The sequence below is a fragment of the Heteronotia binoei genome, chromosome 21 (assembly GCF_032191835.1).
Source record: "Heteronotia binoei isolate CCM8104 ecotype False Entrance Well chromosome 21, APGP_CSIRO_Hbin_v1, whole genome shotgun sequence".
Lineage (NCBI taxonomy): Eukaryota > Metazoa > Chordata > Lepidosauria > Squamata > Gekkonidae > Heteronotia > Heteronotia binoei.
In genome coordinates, this window is record NC_083243.1 from 93,813,108 (window position 1) to 93,832,333 (window position 19,226).

Consider the following 19,226-nt stretch of genomic DNA (forward strand, 5'->3'; position numbering starts at 1 on the left):
TGAATGGTGCTTACTTCCAAGGTAGACGTGCATAGACAAAGGCTAGTTTAAGCCATTTCCCTGCAGCAATGAAATGTTCTAAATAAGTAAGTAAATAGGTATGTATGAAAGGCAGAAAAGCAGTTTTAAGCATTCTTTGATTCACTTTCTGCCCTGCCAGGAAAGTTGATTTTCAATTGCATTTCAACCTTCCTACATTTTCTGAGTCACTTGTGAATGGAGATGTTAATTGGATGCAGATTTGTGGTCCATCATCCACCATTGTTTACAAAGCATGGAGGACTGCTAAAATGTTTTAACCTGTATTTAGGGGATTATGGGCAAGTGACATGGGTGTCTCTTCTTCTGATAGAGGGGTGATGGTGATACTAACATGGTAAAAGCATTCTCTCATGGTTGGTGGAATCCATATAACCAGAAGCAGAGGAAGCTTCCTGAATGCTGAGGAAGGCAATATACATTTGTATGTGTGGGTTTTGACCCTATTCTTTTAAGCGTTTGGTGCCAGTTTTATCTGTTTTCTTCATGGAGTGTCACAGAATCTCTCTAGTATATAGATTACATATGCTGTTCAACTCGTGCAGAATCTAATCCTGTTTGACCAGAAAATCAGAAACAGCAGTTCTCAAGTTGGAGGGTAATTTGAAAATGCTTCAGTTAAAATGTTGTTCATTTTGTTTTCAGATATGCTAACTCAACTGAAAGCTCAGCTTCTGTTCGGCTTCCTGTGTCAAGTAGCTTGTCCCCTGGCCTATGGCTTCCCTGCTGATTCTGGAACTGAGTTCCGATCTGCTTTCTCTGTTGCTCGGACCAGCAGCATGGAAGGAAGCACAGAAATGGTGATCACTTTTGACAAGGTCTACGTGAACATTGGTGGTGATTTTGACCCCAAGGCTGGATTATTCCGGTGTCGTATCCCTGGAGCCTATTACTTCTCCTTCACAGTTGGGAAGTACCCCAAGAAAAACTTGTCAGTCATGCTGATGAGAAATAAGAATGAGGTGCAAGCAATTGTGTATGATGAACATCACCGTAAAGAGCGGAAGGTGGCCAGTCAGAGTGCCATGTTACAGTTGGATTATGGTGACACAGTCTGGCTTCGTTTACATGGAGACCCTAAATATGCCCTCTATAGCAATGTGGGCCCTTATACAACTTTTACTGGGTACCTCATTTATCCAGACACCTCTGGCTATTTTCAAAACAGCTTGAGCTCCCAAGAACTAGGAGATGCTTCAGGGCCTCCCCCTCACATAATTCAGCACCTTTCTGTGAACCAGAATGAAATCTCAGAGAGACGTGTGCTTTCTGACCAGTCAAGCCGATTGCAGGACCCTCGCTCAGCATTTTCTGCTGCCCGTTCTGAAAGCCTCCTGGGATCAGATGAGAAGCAGACACAGCATGAGCCCATTACATTTGACACAGAATTTGTGAACATTGGAAAAGATTTCAACTCCTCAAGTGGCATCTTCACATGTCGTGTTCCAGGTGCCTACTACTTCTCCTTTACTATTGGCAAGATGCCCTTTAAGACCATGTCAGTGAAACTAATGAAGAACCACAATGAAGTACAGGCTATGATCTATGATGACAACCACTCAAAACGGCGCGAGATGCAGAGCCAGAGCATCATGCTGCCTCTGCAATACAGTGACACCATCTGGCTTTACAGCCACCAGCATGATGGCTATGGGGCTTATAGCAACCATGGCAAGTACATTACCTTCACTGGGTTCCTAGTCTATCCTGAGACTAAGCTGAAGCCACCTCCCGATGCCAATACATCTCTGGGATCAAGGAACTAAAAATGGAACATGGAAAGAGCTTAAGAGAAGCCAAGATGCAGCGGACTCTGGAGCAGGTCCTGGACGGACATCATCATTTCAATGACAGTGTTCAGCGCATGCTATTGTATGTCCAGTGGATTCCTTCTGCTGCACGCTTGTGTCCTGATTGCAGAGTCATTGTTGTTCCTCCCATTCATCCATAGAATGACTTTTGCAGGGTATGTGTTTTTTCATTATTGCTGTTCGGTTCTAGCATAAAGCATGAGGTAGTTGGGGGGTAGAAGTAGTAGGGGCAGAGGGAAATAGGAGTGACTACAGAAACTGCTACAAAAATGCTGGAAGAGCATAGAAAAGACTGCCCTCTCTACAAGGCACTTGGGAGCTGATAACATCCTCTCCACATGCAGAGAAATGTCTTGAGAGAGGGACACATGTAATGAAACAATGAACTCAATAAAACCCTGAGACAAAAGGTGCTGGATTTGCTTGTATATTTAATGTGGTATTTGATCAAGAACACCTATTTGCCACACTTACCCAATTCAGGAGAAAAGAATATATGTGCTAGTTTTATAAAATAGTAATTGATTAATTATCATATGGCAATGTGTCATATAGCCAGGTTAGATCATTAATCATCTGCCTTTTAAGTAATTAACAAGCTCTGGCTAGTTTAAATAAATCTGCATAAAAGGAAATGCCATCTTTTACTTTGTTTCATTCTCTATTACATTTACACACCAGAGCCAAAATAGATGGGAAAATAAACAAGTATGTTCTTAACTCACAACTTCAGCAATTAAAGCTGGCCCCACAGGTTAATCAACTGAAATTTTAATATTGAAGCCTATGACTGTATTATATACATGATGGAGAAGAATAATCACTGGTTTGGCTATTGCATGGAATGGTGATAAGGGATGTGGTCTACAACAGGTGTGCCTCTGAAGAAAATAATCTGTGTACATTTTAGCACCACCGGTGCTGTGTGGTGAACAGCAGAAGCAAACAGAAGCAATATTCAGTCCCCAACAACTCATTACAAGAATCAGGTTGTACCTCTGTGAAAGAGACCCTGGAGAGCTGCTGCCAGTCAGAGCAGACAATACTGACCCTGAAAAACTAACAAACTGATTTAGTATAAGACAGCTTCATGTGTCTAGTTCCATTAACCAAAGGGCTCAATGTTTTCTGGTGCCAGATGAGAAAAGCCATGCTCCTTCTGAACTGCATATCCGGTAATAAGGTTGCCAGCCTTCAGGTGGGGCCTGGAGATCTCCCGCTTTTACAATTGATCTCCAGCTGGCAGAGATCAGCTGTCTTGGAGAAAATGGCTGCTTTAAAGGGTGGACTCTATGGCATTCAGGACCAAATCTACATGTTTCTTGAGGGGAGGCAAAATTAAAAAATGACGCCCCCTTATGAGCCATTCTATCTTGTGGTCCCATAGAATACAATGTACTCCATACCCAATTAGGCGCCCACCCCCTCCATCAGCCCTCGGGGCAAGCACCCCCCTCTGACTCCCCTTAGATCTGGCCCTGATGGCATTGTACCTTCCTGAGGCCCCTCCCCTCCCCAAACCCCACCCTCTCCCAGATCCACCCCCAAAGTCACCAGATATCTTCCAACACAGACCTGGCAACCTTGTGTACAAAGAACTACAGCAGAGAGGCTTAGCCTTGAGTTGGGCGTATAATTATTTTAAGCGAAGAGGTCTATGGTATATTAGAGAAAACAAAACAGGAAAGGTGGCCTTTCTGCATACATTTCTATATAATATGAAAGAAATCCATAGTGCTAAAATGTACATGTTCTGTAGTAACATACATATTAAAGTAAGTGATCTAGAATTAATATTTGTCCTTTTTGCTTTGGAGTCTCTAGTTCATGGTTAGCTTGGACTGGTAGGAGTTTTTCAGTACAGTAATGTAGAAAGGTATTTCCTGCCAGGGCCTTGAGGCCAGAAGCTGGGCAGAATTTACAGATTCCACAGGACAGACTTGTTTGCAGAGCTCACGGATGATTTCAGTGACTGACTGTGAGAAAAGGTTGATCCAGAGGTTCTTCTCCAGGCCTTGGATGGCACGAATCTGGTAAGCACAGTAGACAGCAGTGAAAACCAGCTGCTCAAATTCCTCTGCAGTAATAGGAATATCAGATTGTGAAAGATGATCTAGGTGCTCCTCAATCCCAGCTGGGTGTTTTGGAATTTCATGCTGAAAAAGCCGGAGTAACTGTTTTGCAGGACGCAGTGAGGCCACCTCTTCATCTTGAACCCTGATTGAATCATTGGTAATAATTTTAATGCCTCCCCAAAGTAACTGGAAGAGAATGAATAAAAACATGGTCAATGAGCAGCTCCGCTCCAAAGTGAGCATCCTGAACAGACTATGAGTGACCTAGGAAAGGGGTTGTTTTCCATTGCAGTATGCATTGCTCGCTTGCTTGAGTCAGATGGATAAGTGATACTGAACATTTGTTGAGATATTCATTTAAAAGTCAGAGGTGATATCCAGACAGATAGAAACAAGACAAACGCTTATATAAGAAATAAAGTTTACTAAAAATAAAAATTAAGGAAAGTTACTCGGGTTGAAATAAAATAAGCAATGCATTCTACCTTGCTAAGTACATCCTAATAGCTACTTGGCTACTTCTGTAATAGCTACTTGGCTACTTCTTGCTTTCTTCTTCCCAGCTAGCATAGAGATAGGAAGGACAGCTGTTAAGCTTACATAGAAGACCAAAGCATCCTTACAAACAAGGTGTTAGCCGACCAACAGAAAGGTTACAAGTCAATCCATTTCCTTCTTCGTTTTCATGGGCTTACTACAGGCAGTTTCTAATTGGATACAAACTATAAAACATCATCTCCTGTTTATTAGCTAATAACAATAGTTAACCCTATGATGGCTGAAATGTATATAATTTGAATTCCAACAACAATTCCTAAAACCATTCAAATACTGCTTAATAAAACATTGTGTTCACTCCTGTTCTTTGTTCATAGACCACTGGGTGAGATTGGCTTGGAAGAACTCACTGGCAACATGAAGAGGTTTTCATGGATAGAAGATCCTGCCTTTGGCCAAGGACTAGGCTATGTGACCTTTGGGTCCATTCGAATCCCTTGTTTATATATTACCATCTCCCCTCAATCCAAACCTTTCCTTGCAGTGATTTTATAGCCTTCAACAGACTGTGGGGATGGGGTACATATCCAATGCCTTTTGATGTCTCCTTGATTTCTATTTCACTCACTCTCAGTCTATGCTATTCCACGGACTGCACCACAGATAGAGTAGGGATCATGGCAATAATAAGGTGGATCCAGAGACAGGCAGATGCTTTTGTGGGATTATCCACACCTTTACTGTGTTCCTATTTCTAGTATCCTAAATCAAATATAACAGGCAGGCAACTCTGATATAGATGCATTGTTTGTGTGAATTGCATTAGGATACATTCAATTCATGAGGATCGTGAAGATCATTCATTTAGAGCCCTGAGCAAATGAAGGTGCCTTAGAGCACATGAAGGTGCCTTATACCAGGGTTGGCAAACACACGACCTGCGGGCCAGATCAGGCCCGCAGCAACTAGCTGTCATCTGCTTCATTTTCCCTTGCCTGCTTTTTTTGGTCACCATTTTGTGTTTCTCCCCAGATAAGCCAGAGCAGCAAAGCAGCCTTTCCCTCTCCCCCCTCCCTTTTCCCAGCCAATGAGGAAGGTTGGCTCTATAGCTCTGCTGGTTGATTAAGTTTCCAAGGCTCAATTAATCACCCTGCAGAGCTACTGAGACAAGCCTCTCTTCTTCTAATTAATGGCTGAGGCTCCTCCCCCTCCTCCTGCCCTGGAGAAGGAAAGAAAGAGCCAGAGCTTCCTTTGCCAAACCCCACCATCAGGAGAGCTATAAAGACTGCTTTTAAGACTAGCAACGTTTTAGTGAATGTATGAGCTTTTTGGCTTGCTACAGAGACACAGAGAGAGAATTTTGTTGGGCTTGTAACTGGGTTCCCCTCCTCTTTTTCACTGTACTCATGCCCTCCAGTCTTTCTCAATAGGAAAGCATGTGAACTATTTAGAAGAGAAATATCAGCATTAGGCTGAGAGTGTGTTCCACCTCAGGGTTTACCCAGCAAATTTTCCTTATTTTTTCTTTCACGTTTTCCTTTGATTGGGGGTCTTGAATTTAGACTTCCCAGATAGTAGGCTGACACTGACCATTGTACATGGCTGTCTCTCTGTTCTTGTAGTTGTTCTTTGGGGGGGGAGGTTTTTTTTTTGGGGGGGGGGTTAGTTGTAGTCATTTTTCTGGGGAAAATGATAGTTTTGTAGACAAGCACATAGCCCTCAGTCTGTGCCATGGTGCCTTCACATGTTCTTGACTAGTATGTGAAGCAACGTCTGTACAAAAGCTCACAATGCCCAGCTGCTTCATGTTCCTCTGGGTCTTAGACTCAAAGCATTGACCATGAGATGTCTGTAATGAATGTCAATGAATCAAAAGTAGGGTTTGTAGAATCTTTCGGGCTCAAGTGCCGTGTTCTACTGGAGAAAGTTTTTCTTCCTCAGTGGCGTTGCAGCTGCTGTGCATTGAGTGGGGCCAGGGCTGCTGGAGAGCTGCTATTTCTAGGCTGGAGGGGGTGTGGTGAAAGGGCAATTGGTTTGTGGATGTGTCCATTGTTTGGTGGGGCTTCATCCTTGCCAAAAACGTACAGTTGTAAAAACCCTCATCCACCGTGCATCACGCATCTGTGAACCAAGCCAACTCCAGCAGGAACTACACCACCTCAACCAATCACTGCAGGCCAATGGATACTCCCAACAAGAAATTAGAAGAGCCCTCCATCCCAGGAGACCATCCACACCAAATCCCGAGCCTCACACAAATGTAGGTACAGCCTTCCTGCCCTACATAAAATCTGTCACCGACCGCATTGGCAAAATTCTCAAACGCCACAATGTTGACACAGTCTTCAAGCCCACACAACAGATCCGCCACATGCTGCGCTCGGCCAAAGATATGAGAGATCCACTTTCAACCCCTGGAGTCTACAAAATACCCTGCTCCTGTGGTGCAGTCTACATTGGCACTACCCAACGCAGTATCAACACCCGCCTCACCGAACACAAGAGACACTGTCGCTTGTTTCAGCCAGAAAAATCAGCTGTAGCTGAACATGCACTTCAAGAAGGAGACCACGTCATCCACTTTGAAAGAACTGAAGTCCTTTCTACGGTCTCACAATATCATACCCGCCTGAACAGAGAAACTATTGAGATTTACAAACACCAGCACAATTTTAACAGAAAGGAAGAAGGCATTTTCATCCACCAATCTTGGTACCCAGCTCTGCAAAACACCCTACAGACTATAAATTGCAGAAAGTCACAGAACAACCAGCATATTCCACAGAACAATCAGCACAGTCAACAACCATCTTCCTTATCTTCACACTCCTTCCAACCCTCCCAGCAATTAACACAGAACAATGGTCACATTCAACAGCCAGTTTCCTTATCACTACCCTTCCAGGAAGCCCCACCAAACAATGGGCACATCCACAAACCAATTGCCGTTTCACCACACCCCCTCCAGCCTAGAAATAGCAGCTCTCTAGCAGCCCTGGCCCCACTCAATGCACAGCAGCCAAGAAGGTCAAAGCTCCTGCTCCGGCTGCAACGCCACTGAGGATGTTCTTCGCAGCTGAGAACGAAACGTCTGGAAGAAAAACTTTCTCCAGTAGAACACGGCACTTGAGCCCGAAAGATTCTACAAACCCTAATGATGTTACCAGCCGTGAAAACCTGAAATCTTTGATAATCAAAAGTAGGTTTGCAACTTACAGATGTGCACACCTGAACAGCACATATTCAAGACTGGTACAGCACAGACATTGTCTGCAGTTTTTTGATGCAATAATTCATAGCAAGAGGTGACATTTATCTAAGACTGTAAAACAAAATATTGCAAGCGGGCTAATATTTTAAGCATGTTTTATTTTAAGCAAAAAAAAAATTAATTGTGTGTCTGTGCCTTTTATAAAGTTTATATGTCCACTACCTGGCATTACATTTTATGATACACATGGCTCGGCCCGACAAGATCTCATATATGTCAAATCTGGCCCTCATAACAAATGAGTTCAACACCCCTGCCTTATACTAAATCAAGGTTCATCAAGGTCAGTATTGTCTGCTCAGACTGGCAGCAGCTCTCCAGTGTCTCAGGCAGAGGTCTTTGACCTCACCTTCTACCTGATCTTTTTAGCTGGGGTGCTGGCAATTGAACCTGAGACCTTCTGCTGAGCCACAGCCCTTCCCTTGAAGAACACTGCTCTTCAACTAGTGGTTTGGACTATGTAAAAGAGTTCATCCACAATATAAAGCAAGTCGCATAAGCAATACTGCCATCATTTTTTGTGTGTCTGGGGATGTTTAGAAGTAAGTTCGGCTTTTAAGAAAAGGATGTGGAAGAAAATAAGACATTATTATATCCAATTAATAAATTAAACGTGAATCCCCTCTTCCAGTTAAAGCTAAAGACAGGATGCGGTTCTTTAAAATATGAGAATTATTACGTTTACTAAAGTGAAATGATCACTACAGTAATGTTGACTGGCCAATAACGAATGCATTCTCATTCAAATACTCTCCATCTCTGCATATCAGGAGTGGGTGGGTTCCACAATGCACCTGATGCAGGCTATCCTGTGATGTGTAAATTGGTTTGTGTGCCTCTTCTCTGTGGGTACAGCTTACATTCACAGCTGTGACTGAAAGCTGTACTCACATGGAAAATCTATGCATTGCCCAGTTCACACAAAACAGGATCACATGTATCACACTCCTGAAATGTGCAACTGGCAGGCTTCTCCAACACAAGAACAAAATGCCACTGTAACACCCACAGGTATCTACATTGAGAAGACCTGTCATACACTCCCACCCTTCCCTTGCCTCAAGCAAAGCTGTAGATAATTCTAATGATCAAAAATAGCCTGAGGGTGCCATCTTGTGGACCATCATTTAGAAAAGCAGACAATTGTGTTTTCCAGACATTCTAGTTAAAGCTGCAATATCTGAGGATTAGTTAAAGTGAAAGTGAATCTGGAATCCTCAGCAAAGTAGACCTTCCTTCAGTGCTAGGCTGATAATGTAATATTTTCTGTCAAAATGGAGGACTCAAGAAAAACAAGATGCAGCAAAGCTATGCTGGTACTCCTTCAGCAAAACATCTGATACAGGAACCTGAGGTACTGGCATCAACAAGTAACTGGAGCAGGAACCCTTTTCTGCTTTCACATCCTGGACAACCAACCACACTTCTCTGGGGACCAACAACATGACTAGCTGGGGTAGCTTCATGCCCAGAAGTTGGTGTAACAGTGATACAGGCAAGGTGGGATATATTAAGGTAGGATGATGGCTAGAGATGTGGCTCAATAAATGGAAGTATTGGAAGCCCTAATTATTTCCCTCGAGGTATCACTTAAATTACCTCTAGCATGATGCTAGCCTTCTCAGACCCATTTGACTCGGCAAGATCTCCAAGGTGATCATCTGAAAAACAGAAAATAATGATCCATTTTTCTAAGCAAGCAACCCCACATTTTTCTAAGCAAGCAACTTCCTTAATATACATGATAGTACAATTGTAACATTTTAATATACTATTTAGAGCATTTATGTCGCTAAACAAGATCATATTACAAGGCCAAACCCAGAGCCACCTTAAACGTCTCTTATTTGGTTGAAATACTAATATATGCTATTGTTTCATGCATGAGCTCTATATGTTAAGAGCACACTTTGTGGGGTCACAACATGGCAAAATTACATGCCTGGTAGCCACAACTTTCCCTGTCTCCCCTTTTCATGATATTTTTTAACATAACCTTCCCCCAAGAGCTCTGGGCAGCATCCAGGGTTCTCCCGTCCTCTGTTTATTCTTGCAAGAATCCTGTGAGTTAATTTAGACTGAGAGTTAGAGAGTTAGTGTCTGCCCAAAAGTCATCCAGTGTGCTTCATGGAACTGACCATGGCAGCAAAGTGCTTAGTCTGTAGTCAGTAGTTTGTTCCTTTTCTGGTGCCTTTTAGTAATGGAGCCTGATAAACTGGCTGTATCTACTACTGGAACAAAAGATCACTTGCCACAGTTATTGAGACCTTGATGATGTCTACATCAGGCTACTGTCATGCACTCAACATGAGACTACTCATGAAGACTTTCCATGAAGTTTTCCAGAAATCTACTGCCCATTTATTGATAACATCACACTTGTTTTATGAGAATGCATCTATCTTTTGCTACATATTTCCAGGCAAAATTAAAGGTGCTGATTTTGACCTTTAAAGCCTTATATAGTTTAGATTCAAAGTACCTTATGGAGTATATACTTCACTGAACTCCTTAAGATCCTGTTTATGACATGGCAACCAGAAAATTACAGAGTATTTCCATTGTAGCCATACCATAGATACACACAGAGGCATTACAATGGGTGTGTGTGCGTTAAGTGCTATGAAGTCACTTCTGACTTACGGAGACCCTATGAATTAATGTCCTTCAAAGCATCCTATCATTAACAGCCTTGCTCAGGACTTGCAAACTGAGGGCCGTGGCTTCCTTTATTGAGTCCATCCATCTCATGTTGGATCTTCCTCTTTTCCTGCTGCCTTCAACTATTCCTAGCATTACTGCCCTGTCCGGTGACTCTTATCTTACTCATAATGTGATAGCCTCTTCATTTATTTTAAGGAGCATTCAGACTTGATCTGAACCAGAATCCAATAGAAAATTAATTATGGATACTCCCCATGACTTGAACCCTCTGTTCCCCTTCGACCATCTCCTCCAACTCATAAAACCATTACTGGTTCAAGATGCTTCTGTTCAACATTGTAGATTCAAAAACGTCTCCAAGCCCTGGTTCAATAAAGAATGCAAGCAAGCAAGAAGAGATCTAAAATCAGCATATCATGCGTATAAGAACTCTGAGGGCCTTGATTCTCTGTGTGCACAATACCATCTTTCATGTTCTAAGAAGTTATACAAACAACTGATTGCCACAAAGAAGCGTGAGGCTAGGGTGACCATAATGTCTGAAGGCCAGCCAGGGACACGTGGGGGGGGGGAGGTAGGAGTGCGCGCACGCAAAGCGCGCTCGCGCCGCCGGAAACAGGAAGTGACGTCACTTCCGGTGACGTCACTTCCGGTGACGGCATGCCACCACAGGAAACAGGAAGTGACATCACTTCCTGTGACATCATTTCCCCGCGTCACCTGCCGGAAATGGGAAGTGACATCACTTCCTGTGACATCATTTCCCCCAAATGACATCATTTCCCCCAAATGCCACGGCCGGAAACAGGAAGTGACTTCACAGCACTTCCTGTGACATCCCCAAAAATCCCCCAAATATCACCGCCGGAAACAATTTTGTTCTGAAATCCTGTATATACTTCATCAGTATATGGGATAAGGCACTTTCTCAACTGTGCTGCATAATGCAGCCTATTTATTTTGTCCTGTTTGCTCTGTTGGCTCTATCTGCGCCACCTTCATCACTTTCGGGGTGTGGATCCCCCAGTGGGGTGCTCTCCCGACTCCCTCCGCCGGCTGTTTCTGATAGCCCTGCGCCCCCTCTTTCATTTGATATGTGTCCCGTGCGGGTGCCACCCTCCCGCCGGGAGATGCCGCAAAATGAGCCCCCTTGAGGCTTATGGCGGCAGGGCTCGGGGGAAGCGAGCTAGACTGCTGTTCTTTTGAGGGGTTATAGAGTGTTTCGAGCCCGTCCCTGTGGCATCGGTCCCCTGGGCCCCACAACGATGTCATCAAAATGGTGGTGCACACACGGAGCCACTCTAGGCATTTCTGGGAAAACTTTGTTTTCCTGGATGCTCTAGCCATTTAGGAGGTAAAACTCTATGGTACAATAGGTAGAGTTTTAACCTTCCAAATGGCTGGAGTGTCCAGGAAAACCATAGAGTTTTTCTGGAATCACATAGAGTGGCCCTGCATGCGTGCCGCCATTTTGATGACATCACTTCTAGCGTTGCACATGCGCGAATGTCCCCCACCAGGGCTTGAGGAAGACTTGGCAACCCTAGTCTGTGTCTTTAAGGCTGAATGGGGATGTGGGGGAGAGCAGGCAGAACAACATGGCTGCTCCCAGTGATTGTGAATGCAGCCCAGACCCTCTGTTGGTTGCATAATCTTTTCAGAGGTCGTTTGCATAGGAAAGGTAAATTTGAACCTTTGGTTGCTCTGTGTTACTTTAAAGAAGCTGGAAGTTCAGCAACTCGTGAGTAGAGATGCCAATCCCCAGGTGGGAGCAGGCTCTCCCCCGCTTCAGAGTCATCGGAAACTTTGGGGGGAGGGAAATGTCTGCTGGGCACTTCATAATTCCCTGTGGAGATTGATTCCCATAGAGTATAATGGAGAATTGATCTGGGGACATCTGGGGCTTTGGAGAGGCTGTTTTTTTAGGTAGTGGCACCAAAGTTGCAGCATAGCATCTGATGACTCTCCTCAAAATCCAGGTTTCAAAAAGATTGGACCAGAGGGTACCAATTCTATGAGCCCAAAAGCAGGTGCCCCTATCCTTCATTATTTCTAATGTAGAGATGGCATTTAAAAGGTGTGTGGTTCCTTTAAATGTGATGGCCAGAACTCCCTTTGAAGTTCAATTATGCTTGTCACAACTTTGCTTATGGCTCCACCCCCAATATCTCCTGGCTCCACCCCCAAAGTCCCCAGATATATCTTGAATTGGACTTGGCAACTCTAGTGCCATCAGGAGGTCCACCAGTGGGACCAGGACTACTAGAAGCCCTCCCACAGTGCTCCCCCATGCACCAAGAATACAGAGCATCACTGCCCCAGACAGAGTTCCAACAATATGCTGTGACTAATAGCCACTGGTGGACTTCTACTCCATATGTTTATCCAATCCCCTCTTGAAGCTGTCAATGGTTGTAGCCACCACCACCTCCTGTGGCAGTGAATTCCAGGTGTTAATCACCCTTTGGGTGAAGAAGTACTTCCTTTTATCTGTTTTAACCTGACTGCTCAGCAATTTCATCGAATGCCCACGAGTTCTTGTATTGTGAGAAAGGGAGAAAAGTACTTCTTTCTCAACCTTCTCTATCCCATGCATAATCTTGTAAACCTCTATCATGTCACCTCTCGGTCGACGTTTCTCCAAGCTAAAGAGCCCGAAGCGTTTTAACCTTTCTTCATAGGAAAAGTGTTTTAACCCTTTAATCATTCTAGTTGCCCTTTTCTGCACTTTTTCCAATGCTATAGTATCTTTTTTGAGGTGTGGTGACCAGAATTGTACACAATACTCCAAATGAGGCCGTACCATCAATTTGAGGCCTTCGCTGGCCGGCGCTGGTCCCGGAAGGCCTTCCAGAGGCTCTGGAAGGCCTTCCGGGACCAGCGCCGGGTGCCCCGCGGCCTCCCCGCGGCCTCCGCTGGTCCCTGGAGGCCCTCCAGAGACTCTGGAGGGCCTCCAGGGACCAGCGGAGGCCGCGGGGAAGCCTTCGCTGGCCGGCGCTGGTCCCGGAAGGCCTTCCAGAGGCTCTGGAAGGCCTTCCGGGACCAGCGCCGGGTGCCCCGCGGCCTCCCCGCGGCCTCCGCTGGTCCCTGGAGGCCCTCCAGAGACTCTGGAGGGCCTCCAGGGACCAGCGGAGGCCGCGGGGAAGCCTTCGCTGGCCGGCGCTGGTCCCGGAAGGCCTTCCAGAGGCTCTGGAAGGCCTTCCGGGACCAGCGCCGGGTGCCCCGCGGCCTCCCCGCGGCCTCCGCTGGTCCCTGGAGGTCCTCCAGAGACTCTGGAGGGCCTCCAGAGTCTCTGGAGGGCTTCCAGCGACCAGCGGAGGCCACGGAGAGGCCTCCACCACTGCCGCCGGGCCCCGCGCGCGGGCGGGGAAGGCGGCGAGTGAGGGAGGGAGCGTCCCTGCGCAGGCTCCCTCCCTCACTCGCCGCCTTCCCCGCCCACGCGCGGGGCCCGGCGGCAGTGGTGGAGGCCTCTCCGTGGCCTCCGCTGGTCGCTGGAGGCCCTCCAGAGTCTCTGGAGGGCCTCCAGGGACCAGCGGAGGCCGCGGGGAGGCCGCGGGGCACCCGGCGCTGGTCCCGGAAGGCCTTCCAGAGCCTCTGGAAGGCCTTCCGGGACCAGCGCCGGCCAGCGAAGGCTTCCCCGCGGCCTCCGCTGGTCCCTGGAGGCCCTCCAGAGTCTCTGGAGGGCCTCCAGGGACCAGCGGAGGCCGCGGGGCACCCGGCGCTGGTCCCGGAAGGCCTTCCAGAGCCTCTGGAAGGCCTTCCGGGACCAGCGCCGGCCAGCGAAGGCCTCAAATTGATGGTACGGCCTCATTTGGAGTATTGTGTACAATTCTGGTCACCACACCTCAAAAAAGATACTATAGCATTGGAAAAAGTGCAGAAAAGGGCAACTAGAATGATTAAAGGGTTAAAACACTTTTCCTATGAAGAAAGGTTAAAACGCTTCGGGCTCTTTAGCTTGGAGAAACGTCGACCGAGAGGTGACATGATAGAGGTTTACAAGATTATGCATGGGATAGAGAAGGTTGAGAAAGAAGTACTTTTCTCCCTTTCTCACAATACAAGAACTCGTGGGCATTCGATGAAATTGCTGAGCAGTCAGGTTAAAACAGATAAAAGGAAGTACTTCTTCACCCAAAGGGTGATTAACACCTGGAATTCACTGCCACAGGAGGTGGTGGTGGCTACAACCATTGACAGCTTCAAGAGGGGATTGGATAAACATATGGAGTAGAAGTCCACCAGTGGCTATTAGTCACAGCATATTGTTGGAACTCTGTCTGGGGCAGTGATGCTCTGTATTCTTGGTGCATGGGGGAGCACTGTGGGAGGGCTTCTAGTAGTCCTGGTCCCACTGGTGGACCTCCTGATGGCACTAGAGTTGCCAAGTCCAATTCAAGATATATCTGGGGACTTTGGGGGTGGAGCCAGGAGATATTGGGGGTGGAGCCATAAGCAAAGTTGTGAAAAGCATAATTGAACTTCAAAGGGAGTTCTGGCCATCACATTTAAAGGAACCACACACCTTTTAAATGCCATCTCTACATTAGAAATAATGAAGGATAGGGGCACCTGCTTTTGGGCTCATAGAATTGGTACCCTCTGGTCCAATCTTTTTGAAACCTGGATTTTGAGGAGAGTCATCAGATGCTATGCTGCAACTTTGGTGCCACTACCTAAAAAAACAGCCTCTCCAAAGCCCCAGATGCCCCCAGATCAATTCTCCATTATACTCTATGGGAATCAATCTCCACAGGGAATTATGAAGTGCCCAGCAGACATTTCCCTCCCCCCAAAGTTTCCGATGACTCTGAAGCGGGGGAGAGCCTGCTCCCACCTGGGGATTGGCATCTCTACTCACGAGTTGCTGAACTTCCAGCTTCTTTAAAGTAACACAGAGCAACCAAAGGTTCAAATTTACCTTTCCTATGCAAACGACCTCTGAAAAGATTATGCAACCAACAGAGGGTCTGGGCTGCATTCACAATCACTGGGAGCAGCCATGTTGTTCTGCCTGCTCTCCCCCACATCCCCATTCAGCCTTAAAGACACAGACTAGGGTTGCCAAGTCTTCCTCAAGCCCTGGTGGGGGACATTCGCGCATGTGCAACGCCAGAAGTGATGTCATCAAAATGGCGGCACGCATGCAGGGCCACTCTATGTGATTCCAGAAAAACTCTATGGTTTTCCCGGACACTCCAGCCATTTGGAAGGTTAAAACTCTACCTATTGTACCATAGAGTTTTACCTCCTAAATGGCTAGAGCATCCAGGAAAACAAAGTTTTCCCAGAAATGCCTAGAGTGGCTCCGTGTGTGCACCACCATTTTGATGACATCACTTCCGGGTGACATCATTGCGCTGGCGATGCAGGGGGAGGTTTCCCCTGCTGGCCCAATGTGGGACAGTGGGTTGGGAACCTCTGGGGTGGGCTCACCTGGACCAGAGGCTTGGCAGCCCTAACACAGACACACCATCCCAAGAGGAAGCTTTTCCAAGTGGAGTATGAAGCCTCCGAGGTGGAAAGACACATGGTGGCTGTGGGGGCAGGGCTTCCCCCCGCCGCCAGCTGATTGGGAACAGGAAGAAGCCTAGGAAAGCAAGAGAACCCCTGCTGGGAACTGGGGATTGACAAGACTATATGTGACACAGAGTGTTGGACTGGATGGGCCATTGGCCTGATCCAACATGGCTTCTCTTATGTTCTTTTAGGTTCTTTTAGGTATAAAGTATACTTCACATCAGCTACATTTAATTATATAGTATTCATTCTGCCTGTTTCCATTCTTGGAAACTGATTTGTTACTCTGTTCCTGTACAGTTGTGCCCATTTTTGCCTGTGGCCTGTGGAAAGCAATTGCAGATAATATTTTGTATTGTCTATTTTTAACCACTCCATTCTACCATCCCTCCTATCAGTTCCTGGCCATCTACAGATCAAACAATCTAGTCACAGTGGATTAGCAGAAAACCAAAAGACAAGCAGTGCAATTTATGAGAAGATTGCCGTGATGGCTTCCATGTACTTTGACAGCCAAAGAACAAGAGAGAACACTGCATCCAAATGCTCTGTTTAATTTTGAAAGAGATTGAATGATGAAGAAAAATATTTTCAGAAGTTCATCTTTGGGGTTAATAGATTGATCTCATGGGTCCATGGAATAAACAGAAATATGACATCTGATATATCTGCATTGGCCATATTATAAACAATTGTCAGCTTTGTATTTTAGAGTGATTTTCTCCAAGGAAGCAGATAAAAGGTTTGTGGAAGTGGCTTAGAGAATGAGACTATGCCTTCTACACAAAAAGGTAGAACATCGCTACTCTACCCCAGTTTCAGGCTCTTTGATCAAAGCCAGATGTCTGTGCTTTTGGACTGAACTTGGATGGAAGCTGCATTTCTTTTCTCCTTGGTACATATTCCAGGAAGCCTTAAAACTCTTTGTACGAATACTGTTGCTTCTGAAAGCCGCTTTATTAGGGCTGTCTGAAGGATTTCCACTTCTTTCTTTTTCAGTTGCTAGGCTGGCAAAGGAAGGTGATCCTGAGCTTTTCAAGAGCTGCAAGGGAAATTATATCACTGTGATAAGAAAAGCCCTATTTTAAGAATGTCTCAATGTTATGCTGTGTTTAAGCCCGCATAGGTGCACCTCCATGAACCAATGGCATTCTATTTCAGGCTTCACATTGCAAATCCTATCAACTCACTTATGTGCCTACTATAAATGCAAACCCCTACTTCTTAGAATCAACCCAAGTAAGTCTTTCAGTTTTCAAAAAAGTCACAGAATTGTTCTCTGAAATTAACTACAAAAGTATTTTTAAAGGTAAATCTATGTCTAATTGAGTATAAAGAAGATGGAGAACAAAATCCAGAAACAGTATATAACAACAGAAAACAACAAAAGCCAGCATTTCAGAAATGGAAGTGTTTCCCTAAAGACACATTCTGCTAGGTTTCTCATATCTACCACCTATGTTCTAAAGCTGCTAGAAAATTCCCAGTGCTGCTAAAATGCTAATAGTTCTAGCAGAGAGTATCCTGAATGAGTAGATGTTTTTATTTTAGCTACTATTCAGGAGATAAGTCAACATTATCACTGCCTTTCTGTGGAAGTGTGTGAGAAAGAGCTGTGGAAAGCTGTGGAGGCTGGTGTTGATTCCAAATGCTTGTCTGTGACAAGAGTTCAACTCCTTCTCCTGAGGCTGACACCTTCCCCCCATCAGAGGTTTGTGTTGTTAACAAGTGAAACAGGTGCAAATGCCACAGGTAGAATATTCTTAAATCATACTGGGAAAGCAACATCTGTTGAATTTGTCACACAGGTGTTAAAAGCACAGAGCTCTGGTGTGGAAGAAACTGTCAGTTTCACCTTTTCCAAATGCAAACACCGTCCCCTTCTTTGCCTTGTAATAGGATTGCTGAGGTCTATTTGGGACCCATCTAGTGTGCCTTCTGTTTCAGAAGGTGCAGTTTACCCAACAGATTTACACAAATGGGGTGCTGTGCCCTTGCCAAACTTCTCCCACCTGTACAGTCTCCAAAGTAATGGGAACCCTTCTTTGCGAAGAACTAAATAGCTCAAGTAGCCAAAATTCCAAGTCTAGCCCAGCACTTAAAGCAATATACTATTTTTACAATTTCATAGCCCTGCTAGTTTGAATTTTTATATTAATACCTGCATGACTGTATGGCCCTGTTGCCTGTAATATTCAGTAGCATAACTGCTATAAATGTAGGCTTCAAACATTTGATGGTGAGCTCTAAATGATGAAAGCTAATGGTGAAATCAATTTTGTTAGTCTCTAAGGTGCCGCAGGCTTCTATGTAATTTTGCATTGGCTCTATTCCTTGAACCTTTTGAGTCTTAGGTTTGTTCTCAGCTTTCCCTTTTTTGTTGCCAGCCACCTTACAGAAGAGAGGGGTTTTTTGTGTTTTTTTAAAGAGGATATAAATATTTTAAACAAATAAATGCAAAGCAAGAATTTCTCCAGCGCAGGTGCACTTCCCACCTTATGGCCTTACCTGTCTGCTGATGCGATCCAGCAAACACAGAGAGCACCAAAGCTACCCACAGACACATACCAACATGCAGCTTCAGCATCTGGGCCATGCCAGGAATACTGCCCTCACTCCTGTGCCGGATACACACTTTGGGTAAATTAATTGTTGTTTACTGTAGCTCTTTCCCCTCTTCTTTCAATCCCAGAAGTTACTGCTGGAACCGTCCCCCCCCCCTTCTATTTTAGCCCTACTGCAGTTGAATTCCCATTTCCTAACAGTTATTTTCCACCATAACATGCAAACGTTGAAGGCACAGCGTCTCTAAGCGTTCTGCCAGCACAAGTCCCATTTATTTAGAGCATTAGACAGTTTCTTTTTCTCCCTCCCTTTTTTGGCATTTTATTCCTGATTTTTTCCCAATAGAGAGCCAGCTCTGTTCTTCTTAAAGGAGGAGCAAGGTCTTAATAGCTAAGGATTTTAACTGAAAATGCATATTGATAAATTGGTCCTCCTTAAAAAGAAAGGTCAATTGATGCCACCTGAAGACTTCAGGGAGCATGCTCCAATCTGCTTCACTTCATTATTTTCCCCTCTCTAGCATGGAAATCAAGAGCAATGTGTTATTTATTAAATATATAAAGTGGCTGGAGCTGACAAATCTAAGCATGCTCTAAAACATCCAGAATGGATTAATGTGGAGGAAGAAACGGTATTTCTTCTTGATGTGTTCAACATTGGTCCTGGAGGAAGGTAGAAGTTTAGGACTACACAGGCTTAACAACCCTGAATCCTCTCCAGGGGTGGCCAATGGTAGCTCTCCAGATGTTTTTTGCCTACAACTCCCATCAGCCCCAGCCAGCA

At 45.2% G+C, this 19,226-nt stretch overlaps 2 protein-coding genes across 2 annotated transcripts in view; one reads left to right on the forward strand and one right to left on the reverse strand.

Moving 5' to 3' along the window:
* The window catches only part of C1QTNF4 (C1q and TNF related 4), a 49,509-nt gene extending 47,250 nt beyond the window's left edge, over window positions 1-2,259 (forward strand). Inside the window, exon 2 of the mRNA XM_060262670.1 lies at window positions 685-2,259. Coding sequence (XP_060118653.1) covers window positions 687-1,805 — 1,119 coding nt within the window. The 5' untranslated portion in view covers window positions 685-686 and the 3' untranslated portion in view covers window positions 1,806-2,259. The remainder of the gene's footprint in view (window positions 1-684) is intronic.
* A 1,191-nt stretch (window positions 2,260-3,450) lies between these two features.
* Window positions 3,451-18,617, reverse strand: FAM180B (family with sequence similarity 180 member B). Its single transcript, XM_060261453.1, has 3 exons — window positions 18,387-18,617; window positions 9,294-9,355; window positions 3,451-4,111 (listed from the first exon to the last, which is right to left on the reverse strand). Exons 1-3 carry the CDS (start codon window positions 18,472-18,474, stop codon window positions 3,671-3,673), a joined length of 591 nt encoding a protein of 196 aa, XP_060117436.1. The 5' UTR covers window positions 18,475-18,617; the 3' UTR covers window positions 3,451-3,670.
* Window positions 18,618-19,226: the final 609 nt, after the last annotated feature.